The sequence below is a fragment of the Paramormyrops kingsleyae genome, chromosome 25 (genome assembly GCF_048594095.1).
Source record: "Paramormyrops kingsleyae isolate MSU_618 chromosome 25, PKINGS_0.4, whole genome shotgun sequence".
Lineage (NCBI taxonomy): Eukaryota > Metazoa > Chordata > Actinopteri > Osteoglossiformes > Mormyridae > Paramormyrops > Paramormyrops kingsleyae.
In genome coordinates, this window is record NC_132821.1 from 23877251 (window position 1) to 23896208 (window position 18958).

Here is an 18958-nt window from a genome sequence, read left to right on the forward strand (position 1 = left end):
TTGATGATAATGGTGGTTGTCCTTTTGCTGACGATGATAGAGTGATAATAATAACGGTGGTTATTATGATGATTATTAACAATGACAATGACTGTGATGATGATTCTGATAATGAACGGCAATGGCGCCCCCCCCCCCTGTCCCGGCCCCGCGTGTACCTCTGCCGGATACCTGTGACGGACATGTCACATGATCAGTGACGCGCGCCGATAATCTGCATCGCTACTTCCTTGTTATCGTCGAGCTTGACCAGCGATCCGGGAGTCCAAATGCACAGGTAAGCACTATAGGATTTCGCTGCCGTTTTTAATGCTTTATGTATCCTATCCCCAGGCCATAGCTGGTTACGGATTGATGTGGCTTTTGGCCTCTCTCTGGGGAAACTGGCCCGGAACGAGGGGGGAACCGCGACGCCTGAGAAGCTTTGGGCTGCCCGGAGATGGACCTGCCTGGGTGTTATCGCCGTGTTAGAAACGGTCGCCTTCTTGTGTTCGGCCAGTTCCCTGTCGGCACGGCTGTACTCCCGCGGGTCTTTTTCGGTCAAAACAGACTAAGTGGCTCCCGCCCCTCTATAACGGGCGGATTTCCACTGGAGGGGCGAGTCTGCCGGTGGCGAGTCCGCCTCCCAGGCGCTGGGTAACGGCATTAGCTTGTTAGCCAGAGCCACGAAACGGGCGTCCCCCGGTTAGCCCGTCGCATCGGCCCGGCCGCCCACAGTCCAGTTTAGTTTACTTTAGTGTACTTTGGTTAACTTACTGCTGTCAAATGGCACCGTTAGCCGGCTAGTTAGTCTGTCTGTCCGTGTCTCCGCGTAAAGCCCCTGTTATCTTGGAGGGTAGCCGGATACCTACCTTGGAAAATGCCTTAATTTTTCCTAAAAGACTAAAGAGACTAATTACCTCATGAATAACTAACTGGGAGATCGTGCTTTATTTAGTCGGGAGCCCTATTTGTGTGCTGATCTGGTTGTCATTACCTTCTTTCGTATCTACTTGCATGCATAATTTTAAATTCGTTGCTTTCAGTTTACAATCCCTGAAACGTATCTGAAAATGTGCAAGGATGCACTGTAAAATAGACTCGTTGTGCTTTGAAATACACGGTGTTTTTAATTTTGTAAAATAAGGAGCTTTATACGAAGCTGACTTGTTTCGTATCAGTATTTTTAACTGTCGTTCTGTCAGTATTTATTAATGTGTTGAGAACTTCGAGTACCCCCATATACCCGTGATAAATGCTGTTCAGCCATGGTTATCTCCCCTGGAGGAACTGTTGTTTTCAAATGTGGTTTATGTACAGAAACAGAACCGGATGGCATCAGATCCAAGGTGGTCATCACGAAAACTAGCAGTGAAAATCAGCTGATTTAAAGACGCCAGTTGGTGAAAGAAAGAAACTGGAAGTATAATGTAATGTAACCTACAGTGCGAATGACGACGAGCTAGAGTTGTGGAAGGAGACATAAACTTTTAATTTTCGTTTTGTCACTGCCTGAATAGTGGCGTTTTAAAAGTGGATTTCATCTCTCTTGCTAAACAGCCCTGAAGATGCTGATGTCCTACCCAGGGGTTGCAATGTGGCGAAAGTTATCGGATGGAAATGAGCAGTGGTCAATTTGGGATCATTTTGAATATGATCCGATTTACCACAAAAATCAGCTTATCTTTAACCAGACTGAGGTTATTTAGTTTGTATATTGGTCTGTCTATCTGTCTTTACACAGTGCACGACTGCTTCAATGAGAATTGTACAGTTGCTTATCTTTGTGATTCTCATCACGGTTTCTGTACCACGTAATCGGCGGGTTCATTAAAATTATTACATCAATTTTGCGAAAATTTTATCGTTAAATGGCAAAAAATACGATTCCCAGACAACCGAAATTTTTCCGTATAATTTTAGCAATTTCACCTATATACATTTTTAGTAAGCATATCGTATGTGGAATATTATCATTCTGACCCATCGATTACGGGAATAAGAATCAGCTTAACATTACCCCTTTTTCGGTTGCTTCCGAGTGAGAGGAGAAACGATCCGGAAGGTAGTCTTACAGACCGGAGTTTTTTTTTTTCGTTTTTGTAGGAGAGATCCAAGGGCGTAGATTTGGGTATGGACGGTAGGGACCAGTGTTGTGCGCCTACCGTGTGTGTTTAGAGGGGCGCGGTGCGGGGCTTGGTTCCTATTATAAGGCTGATGGTTGAATCCAGATTGCAGATGATGGAGTTCTGGGCCTCAAGAGAGGCTTTCTATCCTTCCCATGCCCCTGTGATGTTAGATGTATTTAGTACCCATGTCTCCCAAGTTTTTGTGGAAAGACATTTCCCAGTGTACACTGTTCACACAAGGTTTGAGATATGGAACCACCACTTCTGTGATACTCTGCACTGAAAATGCATACTTTCATTGACCCACTCGGCACTGAAATATGTTCTGTGGAAACCGTTTGCTTCTCCACCTCTGAATGGTATGCTGTCGGGGGCATTTTAAACACCTTTTACCTAGGTTAATGCTCAGAAAATGACATTTTAAGTCTAATGAAATTTTCAGTGCTGTTATAACCCTGATCAGATCAAAGGTCCTTCTGCAGTGGCCTGAATGCAAGTCTAGTTTGCTGTGGAGTTGAGGGTGCTTCTGCACAGCTTGCGACTTCGTGGTTTAAACTCTAATTAGCACATACCGGTCTTCTCTGCTCTATCTAGACCCTTGCCTGCTGTGGCAGTCTGACAGACATCTCTGCCAGAAATGCATTGCACTGTTATGTTAGGCTTATTTATACACTAGGTGAAGATGGCCTTCTGTGACTGCAGGAAAGTTAACAAATATGCGCTTTTCGTGACTTTTTTTTTATAGTTGATTGTCGTTGCTGTGGTTGTTTGTTGAATTTTCCCCTATCAGGAAGAGGACTTTTTAAAATTTCATTGTATGTTGTGCAATAAAGGCTGTTCTATTCTGAAATGGATATCGGTAGTTTGATACTGAAATAAGTTCAGCCTAAGCTCAGAGCATTTAACCACCAGCCATGCGGTGCTGGGCCCTTTACCCGCATACTTATCTCAGTACTGGAGCTCGGAGCTGCTGCGTGGTGGTCAGCCAGAGAGTGTCTTGAGCTGTGGGTTAATCCGCGGGGCTTTTTTTTTAAGAAAAAAATATTCTAAATGTGGTATGGTTTCGTGCTCAATTATTTGCGTAGGGTGGCCGCTAATCACGTGCCAGTGTGCGGTCAGGAGGCCTGCGGTCAGATGCCCAGTGCTGGCTGGCCCACAGCAACAACTCTCAGCCAGAGCTGTGGCTGAAATGAACGATTAACCTCGAGGGGAGCCGCGGTGACCTCTCAGCCTGCCTTCACAACATTCTGCTGAGTGCTTTGTTGAGCTTGAGAACCAGAAGAGAAACTTTAGTATTTGGTGCTTTTACGCTCCCCCCACCAATCTCCTTGCAGGTTGTGAGAGTTTTTATTTTCTCCCTCTACGTAGTTATGAGTCATCTGATATAGCTGTAATTCCTCCCTCCCTCCTTTAGGCCTACAGTCTGCCCTAAAGAGAGTGGACCGGGCGTCCAAGCTTAAGGCCTCCCCAGCCCTGAGCGACCATGCTGTGCTGGGGCAGCACGGTGGCCGGCCAGCTGGGCCTGGGTGACTCGGGGCCCATGGTTCCCGAGCCACGCTGCTGTCGGGCCTTTTTCGGCCGTGGCCTAAGAGAGGTGGCCTGCGGAGGGAACCACTCGCTGTTCCTGTTGCAAGACGGCAGCGTCTACACCTGCGGCTCAAACAGCTGCGGCCAGCTGGGTCATGGGAAGGCCAGCGACATCCCAGGTACGTCCGTCCCCGGAAATAAACCTCACTCCCCGCACCGGGGCGCTGATTAGTTGCAAATGGCAGCCCAAGGAAAACGAATGTAAATAAAACCAGACGTGTCCCTGGCCCTCAGCCAAATAAATGTACCTGCTTAAGGCTACTGATAAAGAAACCATGTGAATCTTGAATAGTTATTTGTGGAACGACAGGTTTTGTGGGGCTGAGGATGCTTTCGTTAAAGGCAGAGATGTGTGTCTAAGACCAAGTAAAAGCTGCCAGGGGTAGTTTCCCTGCATTTGCACCTTCCTTTCTTGCCAATGCCACCATGCAGGATCTGTTTTATGTACATAGTCAAACTGGGGAGCTGGTCTTAACTGCAGCTGTAATCTGTGTACCTATGCCTGGATGGTAGCATTGGTTCATTGCACCTTCCCTGGGGATGTGACCATGTTTGCTGACCCCATGGTACTCTGGGATATCGTGGGGGTACTGTGGGATGTTCCACTGTCCTCTCACGACTCGGAGAGATCTTGCACTTGAGTCGGACTCAAATCATAAATTTGATGACTTTTGACTAGACTCGGCAAAATTGATGGAAAGACTTGGACTCGACTTGGAATTGAGTGCAGTGACTTGAGACTTGGACCAGACTTCGAGACTATGACTCGAAGACTTGAGGTTATAGTCCCCCCTCTGTATATCATATCGCTAATTTTATAATATCTGTGTATATTAGTTCTCTGCTTTCTGCGTTTTCAACTGGCTGAATGCACAGTCTCCTGAGAGAGTTTGTTGGAAAGATGCATCACTCCCTGCCTATTCATGGACATAAAAACTGTGTGAGGATAACCGTTGAGTAGACAGTCTTTCAACCTGTCTCTGCCTTTAAAGAACATATCCTGTGACATACTGTGGCGGGTTTTTGCTGCAGCAAGGTAAAAACAAAACGGACATAGGTAGGGACTCAAGTTACATGACTCACAACTCGACTTGGACTCGAGTCACAAATTTGATTTAACTTGTGACTTGACAGCAATGTTTAGACTCGGACTTGACTTGAACTTGCCAAGGAATGACTTGTTTCCATCCCTACCATATAGTGTATGTCTGAGTGTATATGTGCTATGTCAGACCTGAGTGAGCTGTGATGCCCCCTGCTGGTGTGCATATGTGGGGACTTGGTGATGGTTTCACGGCACTGACGCCCCGCCCCTGCCCGCTTTTCAGAGCTGGTCGGGGCTCTGGATGCACAGAAGATCGCCGCGGTGTCCTGTGGGCGCTCCCACTCGGTCGCCGTAAACGACCAGGGCCAGGTGTTCGCCTGGGGGGCGGGTGGCGGGGGCCAGCTGGGCCTGGGCACTACGGAGGAGGCCGTCAGAATCCCCAGGTGGGTCCGTGTCCTGCACCCACTCACAGATGGATGGCATGAGGCGAGACGTTTGACCCCCTGGGTCTCTCTCTTCCTTTGGTCACCTAGGTTGGTCAGGAAGTTGTGTGAACATCGCATCTCCCAGATCATGTGTGGCAACCACCACTGCATTGCACTTTCTAAAGGTAATGACCTAAAGGACAGCTTTCTCCGTTCCTAAATGACGGCACTTTGTCGAAGCTGACTTTTGACCCCATTCCTGCTCAGACGGCCAACTCTTTACGTGGGGTCAGAATTCCAGTGGTCAACTGGGTTTGGGAAAGGCTCACCCAAGCACGCCATCGCCATCGCCCCTCAAGTCGCTGTCGGGCATCCCCCTGGCCCACGTTGCTGCTGGGGGGGACCACAGTTTTGCCCTGTCCCTCTCTGGGGCCGTCTTTGGCTGGGGCAGGAACAACGCCGGACAGCTGGGACTCAATGATGAACAAGGTATGTAGGATTAGGGTTAACATTACACACGCCAAGAAAATGTTACGATAAAGCCATAAGGCTACTCTTACCAGATAGTGGTAGTTTAGTGTACAGATTAAAGACTGGAAGGTTGGTAGTTCACATCCATTGGTGCCATGTGCACCAAACTCGAATCGCCTCATATTCTTAGTAAAAATATTCCCAGATCAAGTTCCTTGTTTGTACAGTCATAGTACCTCTGTGTGCTTTCATGCTAAGATGAACATGTGGCTTTGTGTTTCCCGCGATCATTTCCAAGACCGCGCCGTTCCCTGTCATATCAAATTCCTGCGGTCGCAGAAGGTGGTGTTCATCAGCTGCGGAGATGAGCACACGGCCGCCTTGACGAAGGTACGCCACCCACGCTCTCGTTAGCGTGATGTCAGCTCGTGGTGTTGTTTTCTCAGTTTGCTCACTGGTGAAGTTCCTGTGCATCACATGTTCGCAAAGCTTTGTTGAGGTTCGGGCCTGTGGTCTGTCTTCGTCCCATTTGGGCTTAGCAGCCCGTGCTTTCGTAACTGCCTTGACGGAGCTCTGCCAAAGATTATACATGAACCGCTGGCCCCTCCTCAACAGGATGGGGGCCTTTTTACTTTTGGGGATGGCTCGCAAGGGCAGCTGGGCCACGACTCCACCAACAATGAGGTCCTCCCCAGACGGGTCCTGGAGCTGATGGGAAGCGAGGTGTCGCAGATCGCCTGCGGAAGGTGCGTGACAGCTGACCGCGCCGGGCACACATCGCTGCCATGTCTGCCGCCCGTCCTCTGCTCTGTTTTGAAGGACGTTTTTCGTATTATGTATACGAAACGTGAACCCCCAATTAACCGCAACCCTACTTCATCACACCGGCTACTTCACTAACGCTAGCCGGGTCCTGAGAAAGCTGGGAAGGTTTCTAATGCAGCCACTATCACAAAGCACTACAGCACGGCAAACTCTTGAGCACGAAATCTCTTGCCACTTCCCTGTTTGCATGGGTCTGCGTTGGCAGCTTGATTACCCGGTTGTTTTAGCTTGGCGCTGCCATGTTTGTCATCTCCGGCTGTCATCTGTGTTCCGTTCCAGACACCACACCCTGGCTTTCGTGCCTTCTTCTGGCGTGGTCTACGCATTCGGCTGCAACGCCAAGGGCCAGCTGGGCACAGGAACCAGGGCCAACACCAGCAGCCCGCTGCCCATTAAAAGCAGTCTCTTCCATAGGGGATCCCCCACGACAGGTGACCGTTGCACTGTTTTCCTCGTTTTATGTTGGGATAGATGTTGGGTGCGGCCAATAAGCAGAGATGTAGACAGTCTGGTTTGTTTCCAACCCATTACATGCGGGGGCCCTCGGTTTCAATGTCAAAATATATGCCCGTCACCATCCTCGCCTGAATTCCGGATTCCCGGGCCCAGCTCTTTCGCCAACATCTCCAGGAATTTTCTATTATTGTTGGACCGTTGACAGAATGGAGGCTCTGTGTATGGATGAAAAGCATATGATTTTTAATTTTTTTGGGTGTGCTTTCGTATGTTGAGACAAGTCTCTCGTTGAGTGAGAACCGGCACAAGGGGTTTAATCTGTTTCTTCAAAAAAAGTCACGTGTTTGAAATTTTATTTGCTCAGTACGATTCGAGTGTGATATGCGTTAGAATATACTTTGCTGACCACCTGTTTCTTTCTGCAGAGTCTGGAATTTATGCCGTTTTCAAAATTCATTGTGGAGGAGACCATAACTTTTTATTGTACTCCAACCAGGAGGTAAGTTTCACTGGCAGAATGTGCCGGAACACACTGTGCTGTTCTCTGGTTTGGTGACATTCCAGTGGCACCCTGTTTGTAGGAGCTGTCGGGCGTGCAGCCTTTGGGATGGCGAGTGTGAGCAGAGCGTTTAGACGTGGGGCAGAAACGTACTGGTGGTGGGGAGCTGGATTTAGCCCAGAATCACGGGCTGAACCAGTGGTAGATGGAAGCCAATCACACATTAATTCTAAGCTAAGATCTGCATGGGGTTTGAAGTTCCTGCGTTCTGTGATGCAAACGAAAAGCAGGAATGAATATGGTCCATCGTATGGTAAAACGGAGGAGTGTGGATAGAAAGGCAAGCTGTGATTGAAGTAGATTCCTGCCTAATCGTAGATCCGTGGCTGTTTGGTCCTTGAGGTTGCTGGGCTGGTGGAATTTGAGTGCAGTTGCACATCTACATCACAAGGTGGTGCTGTCATTCAAGCAGTAAGGCTGCAGACACTATCGATACATGGAATTGCAAGGCAGGCCTTTTTTAGGTTGTTCCACGGTCGATCTGATGTTTTCTGGGGCTGTGTTTCTGTTAAGACGTTCTGTGTTTTTTGTGGCTAGCTGTCAGCCACACCGTGAATGCTGGGAGCGTTCTAATTACGTCCTCGCTGGCGATGCCGACACCGGTCTGTCATAGTGCAGCTGCGTACAGTTCTCGCTCCATCAGCACATCACGCCCCCGCTCCTCTCTTCCCCACAGAGCTGTGTGCCCCCCGAGGACTATCGTGTTATCAACGCCACCAAAAGCATCTCGATCATTAATCACGAAAGCCTAAACGCGTGGAGGACAAAACTGGTGGACAGCACGGACTCCAGTATCACCAAGTAAACATTTCACCTACGTTATGAAGCTTTGACTCGTAACGCTGCAGCATCATTCTGCTGCTGTCGACTTTCTCTGTAAGACAATGAAGTTTGTTCCACTTCTCTCGCATGCAGTAATGTTCTCATATTTACTTTCTAGCGACATCATTCTTCTCCTTTCTTCAGCTGCTTGCTGGAATGCCAGTTTCCTGGACCAGAGGTCAGAATTGCAGTGGCTCATAGCCATTGTTTGTTTTTGTTTTTCTTTGGTTTCGTCTCTACTGGTTTAAATGGTCGTTTGGTGGATCTTGGAGTTTGAATGCCGTTGCCTGAATGTTGTTGAGGGTCCATTTGCTTACTTTTTCATGTTCTTTAAGGAAGTTGTTTTGTTGAAATTTCTTTTGAGATTACTGCTGCCCCCATAAAAAAATATTTGACAGCACAATATATGTCAAAAGTGCCAAAAGTGGCTGATATCTAAAAGTACCAAAGTAGACACTTTTAATTAGCATATTAAAATTGATTAAGAATAGCCAATGGTCTGGTCCCCCCTTAGAGGTGTGAGGCAATGAGCCAATGAGCTCGCATATGATGATAATCAAAGACCAAATTACATTAAACACAATATTAATTTAATAAGTATATTTTACTGGCCAGGTTCTGTTTATTTCCGTGACAATGCAAATAAGATCTTTAAGTTCTGCAGGACTGGTAGGGTGCTGGCCTTGGCACGGTAATAGTGCTCATATTCAAGAAACTGATAAACGGGCCGTATTTGCATGATGAATTGTGGCTACCTAAGAGAGCTATCAGCAGCCTCTGGAACATTCTGTGAATGGTGTTTGTCCTTCATACCCTTCGGTCATTGTTAGGCTCTGCTGCAGCTCATCACAGGGGGATATGAGGACCTCCTGATCAGTATGACCTTATGGACTAGAGAACTCCTTACATGTTCGGTCAGAGTTTCTTCCTTTTTCAACACTAATTTGACTGAAAAGAGTGTGAGGTGGTTCCCTTTGAATCTCTTTGAACTGTCTAGAGAGTTACCCTGTTACTTTCCAAGCCATCCCCCCCCCCCCACAGTAATTGTAATGACAGACTCCGTTTCTCACCCTCCAGTGACGATGGACACTTCAAGACCAATCCAAAGGTCCCCGGCATTGATCTGACCTCGGTCAGGCTGTTCTTTGAGATGCTCATGAAGCCAGCGTTTTCCAGGCTGCTGGAGCAGGTATGTCGTCTCTGTCTGTTTGGCAGGCCTCCCTAGAGCAGGTACATCTCCTCTGTCTGTTTGGCAGGCCTCCCTAGACCAGGTACGTCTCCTCTGTCTGTTTGGCAGGCCTCCCTAGACCAGGTACGTCTCCTCTGTCTGTTTGGCAGGCCTCCCTAGAGCAGGTACGTCTCCTCTGTCTCTTTGGCAGGCCTCCCTAGAGCAGGTACGTCTCCTCTGTCTGTTTGGCAGGCCTCCCTAGAGCAGGTACGTCTCCTCTGTCTGTTTGGCAGGCCTCCCTAGAGCAGGTACGTCTCCTCTGTCTGTTTGGCAGGCCTCCCTAGTGCAGGTACGTCTCCTCTGTCTGTTTGGCAGGCCTCCCTCACACCCAGACCTGGGGAGTCTCCAGGCAAGTCAAATGCAGCTGGAAACATCTGCCACCAATTTTTTTTTCCCCTCCATTTGCTGATGCATCAGATCTTCCAAAACGGAGTCATTTCCAGTATGCATAGTTCTGATGGATGACCTAGTGCCGCCATTTAAGTACCTGCTCCATCAGCTCCACTAGCTGTCTGCTTTGGCTCTAAATTGCTCCCACGCATGCAGAATTGGACTGCAGAGTTCAGCTCGCAGAAGGATTAACTCGCGGCCAAACGGTGCTGCGGTTTGACTGGGCTTGTCCCTTTTCTGGGCTTTTAATGCAGAACAGCCATTACAATGACTCATGTGTTCTGAATCTGCACATAGATAGAACCAAAGTAAAGTCAATGTTCCCTTTTATGTTCTGGGAGTCTTGGGAACAGTGGTGTATAGACCACACCCTACCATTTGCTGTCCAATGTGTCTGTTATTATTCTGTTAGCCTCTGTCTGAAGACACTGTCATTAATGGATGTCCAACTTGATTTTGTTTAGGAAAGATACTGCAGTTATGTTGTTCTCCCAATAGTCCCAATATCTTCTAGGCATAAATGTGATGAGACCCCAGCAATGACACCGGTTCCTGTGCTGTCCCATTCAGGCCACCAAGAGCTTCGAGAGCTTCCTGATCCCTCAGCTGCCGTGCTCTCCGCCGGACGTGGAGGCCATGCGGATCTATCTGATTCTTTCCGAATGCCCTGTGCTCCAGGACTCCAAATATTACATCACGCTGACCATTCCTCTGGCCATGGCGATATTACGGCTGGATGCAAATCCCAGTAAAGTCCTCGGTATGCCTTGCCTTCACATGTCAGTGTCCAGAAACAGTCTTGGGTTATTCCATGCGTCACAATCTTAGTTACTTCCTTATAGATACATTAAGAACCCCAACCTTGCCTGTCTTATAGATAACTGGTGGTCCCTGGTTGACTGCAGCGTATTCTCACGCCTGCTGGAGATGTACAAAAGCACGGTGGTTTACCTCCTGACGGGTGGCAAATCGCTCCTGATCCCGGTGTTCCTGGAAAGCTACATTAGCGCCACACTGAGGCTGCTGGAGAAGTTGCACAAGGTCCGGGAGGGACGCCAGCGTGAGATCTCTAGTCCGTAAAATTCAGCCTCTACTCTTGGCTCTACATGAATGAAATCCTGAAGTGAACCTTGTGTTCCAGGTGAACCTGAAAGCCCAGCACGTGGAGTACAATCGATTCTATATCCCTGACATTACGAGTCTAGTGGACATCCAGGAAGACTACCTCAAGTGGTTTCTGAGTAAACCAGAAATGGTAAGTCTTGGCGGCCTTCGGTGTGATCAGTCATAGATACCATCCATGCTGTAGAATTTGGCGGGCTCCTAGGATTCCGGGCCGAAGCGCCCTACAGAAGGAGGGATAACGCATCAAGTAGCTGCTGACGTCTCCACTGAATTTTGGCAGGCAAGCTTGTCTGGGATGAGGCTGTGCTTCATGCTGTTTTGTAGGCATCGTGTTGGGGGCCCACAGAGACGTATTGCTCCAGCCAGTATCTGTCCAGAGTAGGAAGCAGCACCTCAAAGTCTTTGTTCCCATCTGAAAGTGGGCTGAAGGGCAAATGAATTATTTTCACTGAATGAAAGTATGCAACTCATATATATATATTTTTTTGTTTGTTTAAAACAGAAAATGACGTCACCAGCCGTACAGGTAAGATAGGGAACAAGATGTGCCATAAATGTAACAGCTTAAAAAAAACAGAAGTGTCAACAAAGGCTTGTTGTTGCAGAGCTCAGTGACGTTGTGTGCCTACCCATTCATCCTGAACGCACAAGCCAAGACAACTATGCTACAGACGGACGCCGAGCTGCAGATGCAGGCAAGCCGCTCGCCCTTTCTGGGACCTTGATTGGATAAGGGGTTTTGAATAGGCACAGACGGACAACATGATTGGTTGGATGGGTTTATGGGTGGGGTCTTGGGGGTGAATAACGTCCAATGGCTTTGGGCCTCACCGGTGCTGCCTCCGTGGGTCCAGATGGCGGTGAGCGGCGCCAACCTGCACAATGTTTTTATGCTGCTGACGCTGGAGCCGCTGCTGGCGCGGAACCCCTTCCTGGTGCTGCACGTGCGCCGTGGGCACCTGGTCAGCGACGCCCTGCGTGAGCTCGCCCTCTATTCCGACGTCGACCTCAAGAAACCGCTCAAGGTTGGTCAGGGCGCTTCCCTTCCTCTACTGCGCCGTCTGGTGCGGGTGGATCGATGCGTGCCAGGGAAAATGAGACAGCTCTTGGCTTTCACTTATTCTCATAAGAGCTGATGGGTGGTGGGCGTGGGGGTTTGTTTTTAAAGAGTCAGGTTTTGAAATCCGGGAGTTGGAGGCAATGCTGGACCCACTACAGACCAATGCTGGACCCACTACAGAAATGTTCCGGCTCACTAGACACTCTTTTGGAAGAAGTCGCCCAGCTGTAGAAATGGCTGCTTTTGGGCTGTTATGGGAGTACTGAGGTTTTGAAAACTATCAGTTGTCAAATCCCGTTGGTTCCTCCAAGGCTTCGATGGAGCCTGTCGACTAGGGCTTTGTGGGGACGCCTGTCTGACGGTGCCCGTGGCTCCCGCAGGTTATTTTCGATGGTGAGGAGGCCGTGGATGCCGGCGGAGTAACCAAGGAGTTCTTCCTGCTGCTGCTGAAGGAGCTGATGGACCCCGTGTACGGCATGTTCACCCAGCACTCCGAGTCCAACCTGCTCTGGTTCTCCGACAAAGTGAGTCTGTGGTGACGGCCGGCCAGGCCTCCAGAGGGAACACCCAGTGTCGTTCTTGGCTTTGTGAAAACCCTCATACTGGATATTTTTGTTGACGCCACACAATTAATCAAAGTTCTGGTTTAATGTTTTGAAAGTTTTATCAATGTAATAATCTCACAGCTCCATGCTGGATCATATTTAGCTGCATCCTGTAGACTAAATTTTCTGGTTCTTCTTGACCGTTTTCCTAAATTCGGACACGATATTCCTCCAGATCTGACCGTCCCATTGAAGCTGTATCTGTCTACCAGTTCTCCTGTATCCCTTTGAGACATCCTTTTGAACCCTTCCCACAGTGCTTTGTAGAGCATAATTGGTTCCACCTGATTGGCATTGTCTGCGGCCTGGCCATCTATAACTCCACGGTGGTGGACCTGCACTTTCCCCTGGTGCTCTACAAGAAGCTTCTGGACGTGGCTCCCACGCTGGAGGACCTGAAGGAGCTGTCACCAACAGAGGGCCGGTATGTGTGGTGGTCAGGTGACCACCTGGAGCTAGTTAATAGAGCCCACTGATGTCTCATGAAGCGCCCCCTTGTGGCCTGGTGGTGTCACTGGAGCTCTTACTGCTTCTGGTTTGTTCTCTAGGGGCTTTGGGCAGGGATAAAATAAATTGCCGTGAGACAATGTAATCTGAAAATGCGCTACACAAATAATATTGTGAAACTGAACTGAATATGTTTGCTCGTGTAGTCTGGTAGTGATTCAGGCCAATATGTCACTTGTACTGATACTATGTTTGGAATCTGCTTCAGATACTATTATAGGCAAATAAATTTCTTCTTAGTAGGAAACATGAGACATTTTAGTCCAAGACTGCATTTTTTTTTAGTAATCTTCCTTTTTAGTAGCATGTAACTGCCTGTATCCATTACAAGGCAGTGATTAATTGGTGGCTGCTGATGCAATGATCTGTTCTTATGTTGAGTAGTGTAGTCAAAGGGAAGCAATGCATTGTGGGTAGGCCCTGCCCATATGTGGCTCTGAGCCACAGTCAGCCACTTTATTCTAATGTGATTTATATTTCTGTAGCTGAAAAAACAAACGTTAGACTTTGTAGTGGATCCTTTGCAACTTCCTATTCAAAATAATAGAACTTGGCGAAAGGTATTTTCGGGGTTTAATAACGCTGTGCCCCCGGGGGGCACTTTGATTGCCTTCCCCATAAGCCCCTCCAGGAATGGGATGCTAATCGAGATATCTCGACACTTCCTGTGTTCAGTTCCGGAGGCAGTCGCCCGCTGCCCGTGTGGCCGTTTGCCATCATCAGCTCGAACCACGTTATTAATAAGCACACATACCTACACCCCAACCCCCCCACCCACTGTGCATTAGATCTGTGAAATCTGTAATAGAGCCCCTTGACATCTCATGAAGTGCCCCCTTGTGGCCTGGTGGTGTCACTATAGCTCTTGTACTATGCAGGCCTGGTTCAGCAATCATTCTGAAACTGGCATATCCCCCAAGAAATCTGATGACTCATCACTCGCTGCGATGGAGCCCACTTGATGGGAAGAGCAGGCTGGACTGAGCCCTGATAGGCCCTGGGCAGCTGCGGATCTTTGTGATTCTTTGTTCTCTGCCGGAATGCCCTTACTTCAGGGTTTACCCATGTGTCTGTCCGGCAGGAGTCTGCAACAGCTTCTCGATTACGAGGGGGATGATATCGAGGACACCTTCTGCCTCAACTTCGCAGTAAGTGGGTTGAGGAGGGGTGTTGGGGGACCTGGTGTTCTAACCACAAACCACTGATCTGTATTCATGCCTCAGCAGTCCTTCTTAGCACTGGAATCTGTCACGTCTATTTCGATGTAATCGTGAGGATCTGTGTCTTAACTGTGACTCAAACGCCAGACAGCGCCCCCCCCCCCCCCCCCAGAAAATAGCTCCCATTGCACTGAGTGACCACCATCATCTCCCCCCTCAGATCACGAGGGAGCACTATGGCCTGACTGAGGTGAAGGAGCTACTTCCTGGGGGAGAAGACATTGTGGTGCAGAAGTCCAACAGGTCTGTTCCACACTCCCCTTTCCTAACCAGTAGGAGGCGCTGTCACCATCCAAACATACCTACATCTGCCTCTGGGTTTTTTTTTTTATTTTTATTTTTTTAAATGTGTATGTGTATATTCTTTTCCTCCATCCACTAAGTTATTGCAGTTGTGTACTACTTGAATTGAATGGATGTAGGGCCTTCAAAGATCTGTTGAAATACAAAGAGGATTTTTGCATCTTTAGGCGCCTTGTAGACAGATGGGGACTGTTTAAAAAAAAAAAAAAAAAAGTGCAAAAATACTCGTGTTGATTTTTACAGTCTGCCTTGGCTTGGGAACCAGATCCACAGGCAGCGACCCAGAAAACGCGAGTCCTGCCAAGGCGAAGGCCTTTGTTTACTGGCAGATTTACAAATCGGCCATTTTAAATGCAGCCTGTCGACTTTGGGGAGGAAAGACCTGCATTCGGCAAACAAAAGCATTGGCTGAGCAGTTGATAGCCAGATCCGAGTCTGACCAGCGGCCTGGTCTCAAGGGGCTCGCTTTCCGGAGGGTGGGGGGCGCGCCCCGCCGGTGGGCCATGCCCGTTTCCTATTTCGAAGTCCGTGCAGTTCGGGCCCTTTTTGGCACAGAGGAGCAAGCTGTACCAGTGGTCGGGGTGTGTTTCCTGCCGCCGGGACAGATTCCTGCACGGGGTGAGGACCCAGGTGGGGGGTGCGGCGCCCGCTGAGTCCCGCAGTGCTCCTCGGGTTAGGTTATGTGGTCTGGGTGGGGCGGGGGGAGGATCATGTACGCGGTGACGGAGCAAGGCAGATGTCTGGCCCCCTTCCAGCGTACATCACGCTGATGCTCCGCTTACGGAAAACTCCAGGCTCCGAAAGAGGAGCCTGAATGTTTATTTTGCGTTACTGTTTTTCTCCCGGAAAGAATAACGTTTGTCCGTGAAGGTTTTCTCTGGTTTTTGTTGTCATTGTCATCACATCACAGTGTGCTTCAGGAAGGGGGGCTGATCCTGCGAGGAGTTGGGGGTGGGGGAGTGTTTGATTTTTACCGTATGAATGATAATTGTTATTATTATTATTTGGTGGGCCATTCCCAGTGTTTGCTTTGTGCTTGGCCTGTGCATACAGTTTGTGTAACCAGGAGTCTGAAGCCTGACTTGGACGTACAACAGCATGAACTCCTGAGAAGGGAGCCTGAAGCCTTCAGCAGGATTTAAAAGCCCACTGGACATCACTGTGCACCACTCTCTTTCAGGGAGGAGTTCGTCAGGGCCTACTTGTGCTACGTCTTCGACGACTCTGTGAAGGAGCTGTATAGCGCCTTTTCCAGCGGCTTCCTTAAAGTGTGCGGGGGCAAGGTGCTCTCGCTGTTCCAGCCCTCGGAGCTCATGGCCATGGTGGTGGGCAACAACAACTACGACTGGGAGGAGATGGAGAAGGTCAGAGCCGGGCCTCACGCACCGCCATGATGGATGCTATGCTAGTTAGCTTCGGCTGAGCCAGAAATGCACATGGACGTCTGCTGCTGCCTAATCTATAGCATTTATTGGGCATTAGCCATTCTGCTAACTATGAGAACTAATCGTGTATTAGTAGGAGTGCTGACTTTCAGACATGTAAAGTTTGGTTCAGCTGTGTGGTTGTAGGTTGCTCACCAGACAAGAGATGGAGGTCTCTGTTCCTTGAAACGATGGAGAGATTCCCGACTCTCTCTTTGCCGAGGTTGCGGCGTGGTGACTGTGAGCTCTGTGCCTGTTTGTTCACTCCAGGCTTCTGCTGGGAAGATGTTTTCCCAGCAACCTCCACCAGATCCGGGTCCCTCACCGCCGACACGTGGGACCATGTTTGCTCTTGATTGCTAAAGATTCCGGCAGGGCGCGGCCGACTCGGAGTCTAATGACAGAGCCAAACTTTCATTGACTCGCAGCCTTGGGGAAACGTGTGCTGCATGTAGAGCGATGCTGTGGCGGATTCAGGCCCCATGAAAAACAGCCTCGAGAGCGATACAGTCTCTCTCATTAATGTCGTTGGTGTTTCCCCCCCCAGAATGCTACTTACCGAGGGGAGTATTCGGCGTCGCACCCTACAGTGAGAATGTTCTGGGAGGTCTTTCACGAATTTTCTCTGGAAAAGAAGAAACAGTTTTTATGTAAGTACCTGTCAGTCAGATGCATTGCACCTCATTTTTGTGTCCCTTTACATTTCGAGAATAAACGCTAAGCAGCTAGACTCGATTCATGTGCCTGCTCCGTGTTACGGTGTCGAGGTCCATTTAGTTGTTCAACTCTGTGGTTAAATAGAGCAGATGTTAACAGCTGGCACAGAAAACCAGCCTCATTCTGCTGAGTTTTGGTTTGTGTCTTTTTTGTTTTGTTTAATCTGAGAGGGTTTGTGTCGCCTCCCTAGTGTTCCTGACGGGCAGCGACCGCATCCCCATCTACGGCATGCAGAGCCTGCGGATCGTCATCCAGTCCACGGCGGCCGAGGAGGACCACCTGCCCGTGGCCCATACCTGCTACAACCTGCTGGACATGCCCCGCTACCAGACCAAAGACACGCTGCGCCAGCGCCTCACGCAGGCCGTGGAGCAGTACGAGGGCTTCAGCCTGGTGTGACACCCCCCCCCTCCCGCCCCCCCTCCAAACCTACCATCCTTACTGCCGCTGCACTTTATCACTCTGTTTTAGGGTGGGGTCTATCAATTGTTTACTGGAAGAACAATTAGAAGCAGGCCCAAGGAAGATTAAGATGTGGGATGTAGGTCTTCAGGTGACTTGAGCTGTTCCTTCTCCCTTTACCACGAGGACGACGGATTGATTTTCCTCTTTCGGTTTTCCTCGTGCACCCTGAAGGTGTGTGGACTCAAGCCTGTTGGTGTACTCTTGTTGCTCCCTCGTTCCTGCTCGATGACGAGCGGCTCGGGGTTCACGGCTGTTTTTTCCAGACTGTCGTCACCAAGCGGGCGACTCTCCCCCCGCGGTGCTGCCCTACCGTCTTTCCCTCCCCCTGGTCTCCACCCAGCGCCGCCGTGACACACAGTTAATCCTCCAGGCTACGGAACGCCGGCCCGCCTTACAATCCCGGCACATCGCGTTCTGGCCGCCTTTCCCCTCCCGGCACCGGCTCCCGCTGCATATGCGACGGTCGGGCCTGTGACCCGCGCATCCTGCCTCAACTTCATTTTTACTTGCGGAGTCTTCTGGACTCGAGGCATTTCTAGTGAACAAGTATCGTGTGAGCATTGTGTGTCTGTCTGTGTGTGTGTGTGCGCGCGCGCATGCATGTCAGCGAGAGCATTCAGTGAGCGGGGTCTGCTCACAGCAATGGTGAGTATTTTAATAACGTCACCCTGCCCTTCTCTCCTAATAAAAAGGGGTCACCTTCGTAAGATAAATGCTTTCAGAGTTGGAGAAATGCTGTTTGTTGGACTGCTGTGTTTTTTTTTTTTTTTTTTTTGCAGTTTCTCCTTTTGCTCTGAATATTAAATCTTATGACCTGAAAAACAGAGTAGCCATAATATTAAATATGACTAATAGCTTTTTGCTCCCAGGAATGAATGTCCTATGTTCTGTACTGTTTTTAAAAAAATATATATATCACATGACTATCCTTTCCACTTTGGCTGAACAAGAATTGGGGATGGAGTGAAGCTATATCCTCACATTCAAAAGCAATAAATAACGGCACCAGGACCGTACCGCCGTCAGGACATATCGGCGAAATCTTTGCAATGTTCGGTGAGCTGGGGTTCCAGCGCACTCCTCCCCTTGTCCTCTGGGACTGTGAATATATCCATTATATATATATAAAATGGTGCAGTTACTAAATATACCTACACAATCATGCTTGTACACACAGCCTCTTTTTTCGGTTTGGCATTGCTGGTGGTTTGATTGATGTAGGTGCAAAAACGTGTTCCATATAGTGAAGGAAATGCTCTATTGCTGTATATCTGTTTGGCACAGCAGCTACTGGTAGGTATTAGTGAATATTTACACCCTGTTCTGCCTCCTGAGAATGTTACGAGTCGTGTAGTGTTGTGCATTACAGCAAAGGTTTTTTTTTTTTTTGGGGGGGGGGGGGCGGGGGGGTTTGTCAGTGTGCAAACAAGGGCTTGTGAATGGCTAGTCATGGATTTTATGAAATATTTAATTTTATACCTTCTGAATGAAATATTTTCTTTAAAACCCCTTTTTCCACAGATTGCACCTGATTCCAAGGCTTGGATTTTTATGTTTATTTTAGGCCAAATATGCTGGTTTCATAAAAATAAAATGAATTGTGAACATGAAGGGCT

The 18958-nt window shown here is 48.9% G+C and overlaps 1 protein-coding gene across 4 annotated transcripts; it reads left to right on the forward strand.

Annotated features, from left to right (window-relative positions):
- Positions 1-202: 202 nt before the first annotated feature.
- Positions 203-18953, forward strand: herc3 (HECT and RLD domain containing E3 ubiquitin protein ligase 3). Of its 4 annotated transcripts, none has more exons than XM_072707192.1 (27): positions 203-277; positions 3523-3814; positions 5024-5183; positions 5274-5350; positions 5433-5654; positions 5935-6026; positions 6252-6382; positions 6741-6892; positions 7343-7416; positions 8153-8277; positions 8417-8476; positions 9376-9487; positions 9555-9569; positions 9801-9875; positions 10487-10676; positions 10794-10957; positions 11058-11171; positions 11544-11567; positions 11647-11736; positions 11896-12066; positions 12482-12625; positions 12964-13130; positions 14295-14361; positions 14594-14676; positions 15917-16100; positions 16708-16810; positions 17068-18953. In XM_072707192.1, exons 2-27 carry the CDS (start codon positions 3592-3594, stop codon positions 17274-17276), a joined length of 3228 nt encoding a protein of 1075 aa, XP_072563293.1. In that variant the 5' UTR covers positions 203-277; positions 3523-3591; the 3' UTR covers positions 17277-18953. The 4 variants fall into 4 exon arrangements, with proteins under 4 accessions (XP_072563293.1, XP_072563294.1, XP_072563295.1 ...); XM_072707193.1 differs by lacking the exon at positions 9555-9569 and adding an exon at positions 9596-9610; XM_072707194.1 differs by lacking the exons at positions 9555-9569; positions 9801-9875 and adding an exon at positions 9596-9610.
- Positions 18954-18958: the final 5 nt, after the last annotated feature.

Coding starts and splice junctions, on each gene's coding strand:
- herc3 (XM_072707192.1), top strand. CDS start 3,592: ATGCTGTGCTGGGGCAGCACGGTGGCCGGCCAGCTGGGCCTGGGTGAC. Junction 5,351..5,432: donor CTGCATTGCACTTTCTAAAG/GTAATGACCTAA, acceptor ATTCCTGCTCAG/ACGGCCAACTCTTTACGTGG. Junction 12,626..12,963: donor TGCTCTGGTTCTCCGACAAA/GTGAGTCTGTGG, acceptor CCCTTCCCACAG/TGCTTTGTAGAGCATAATTG.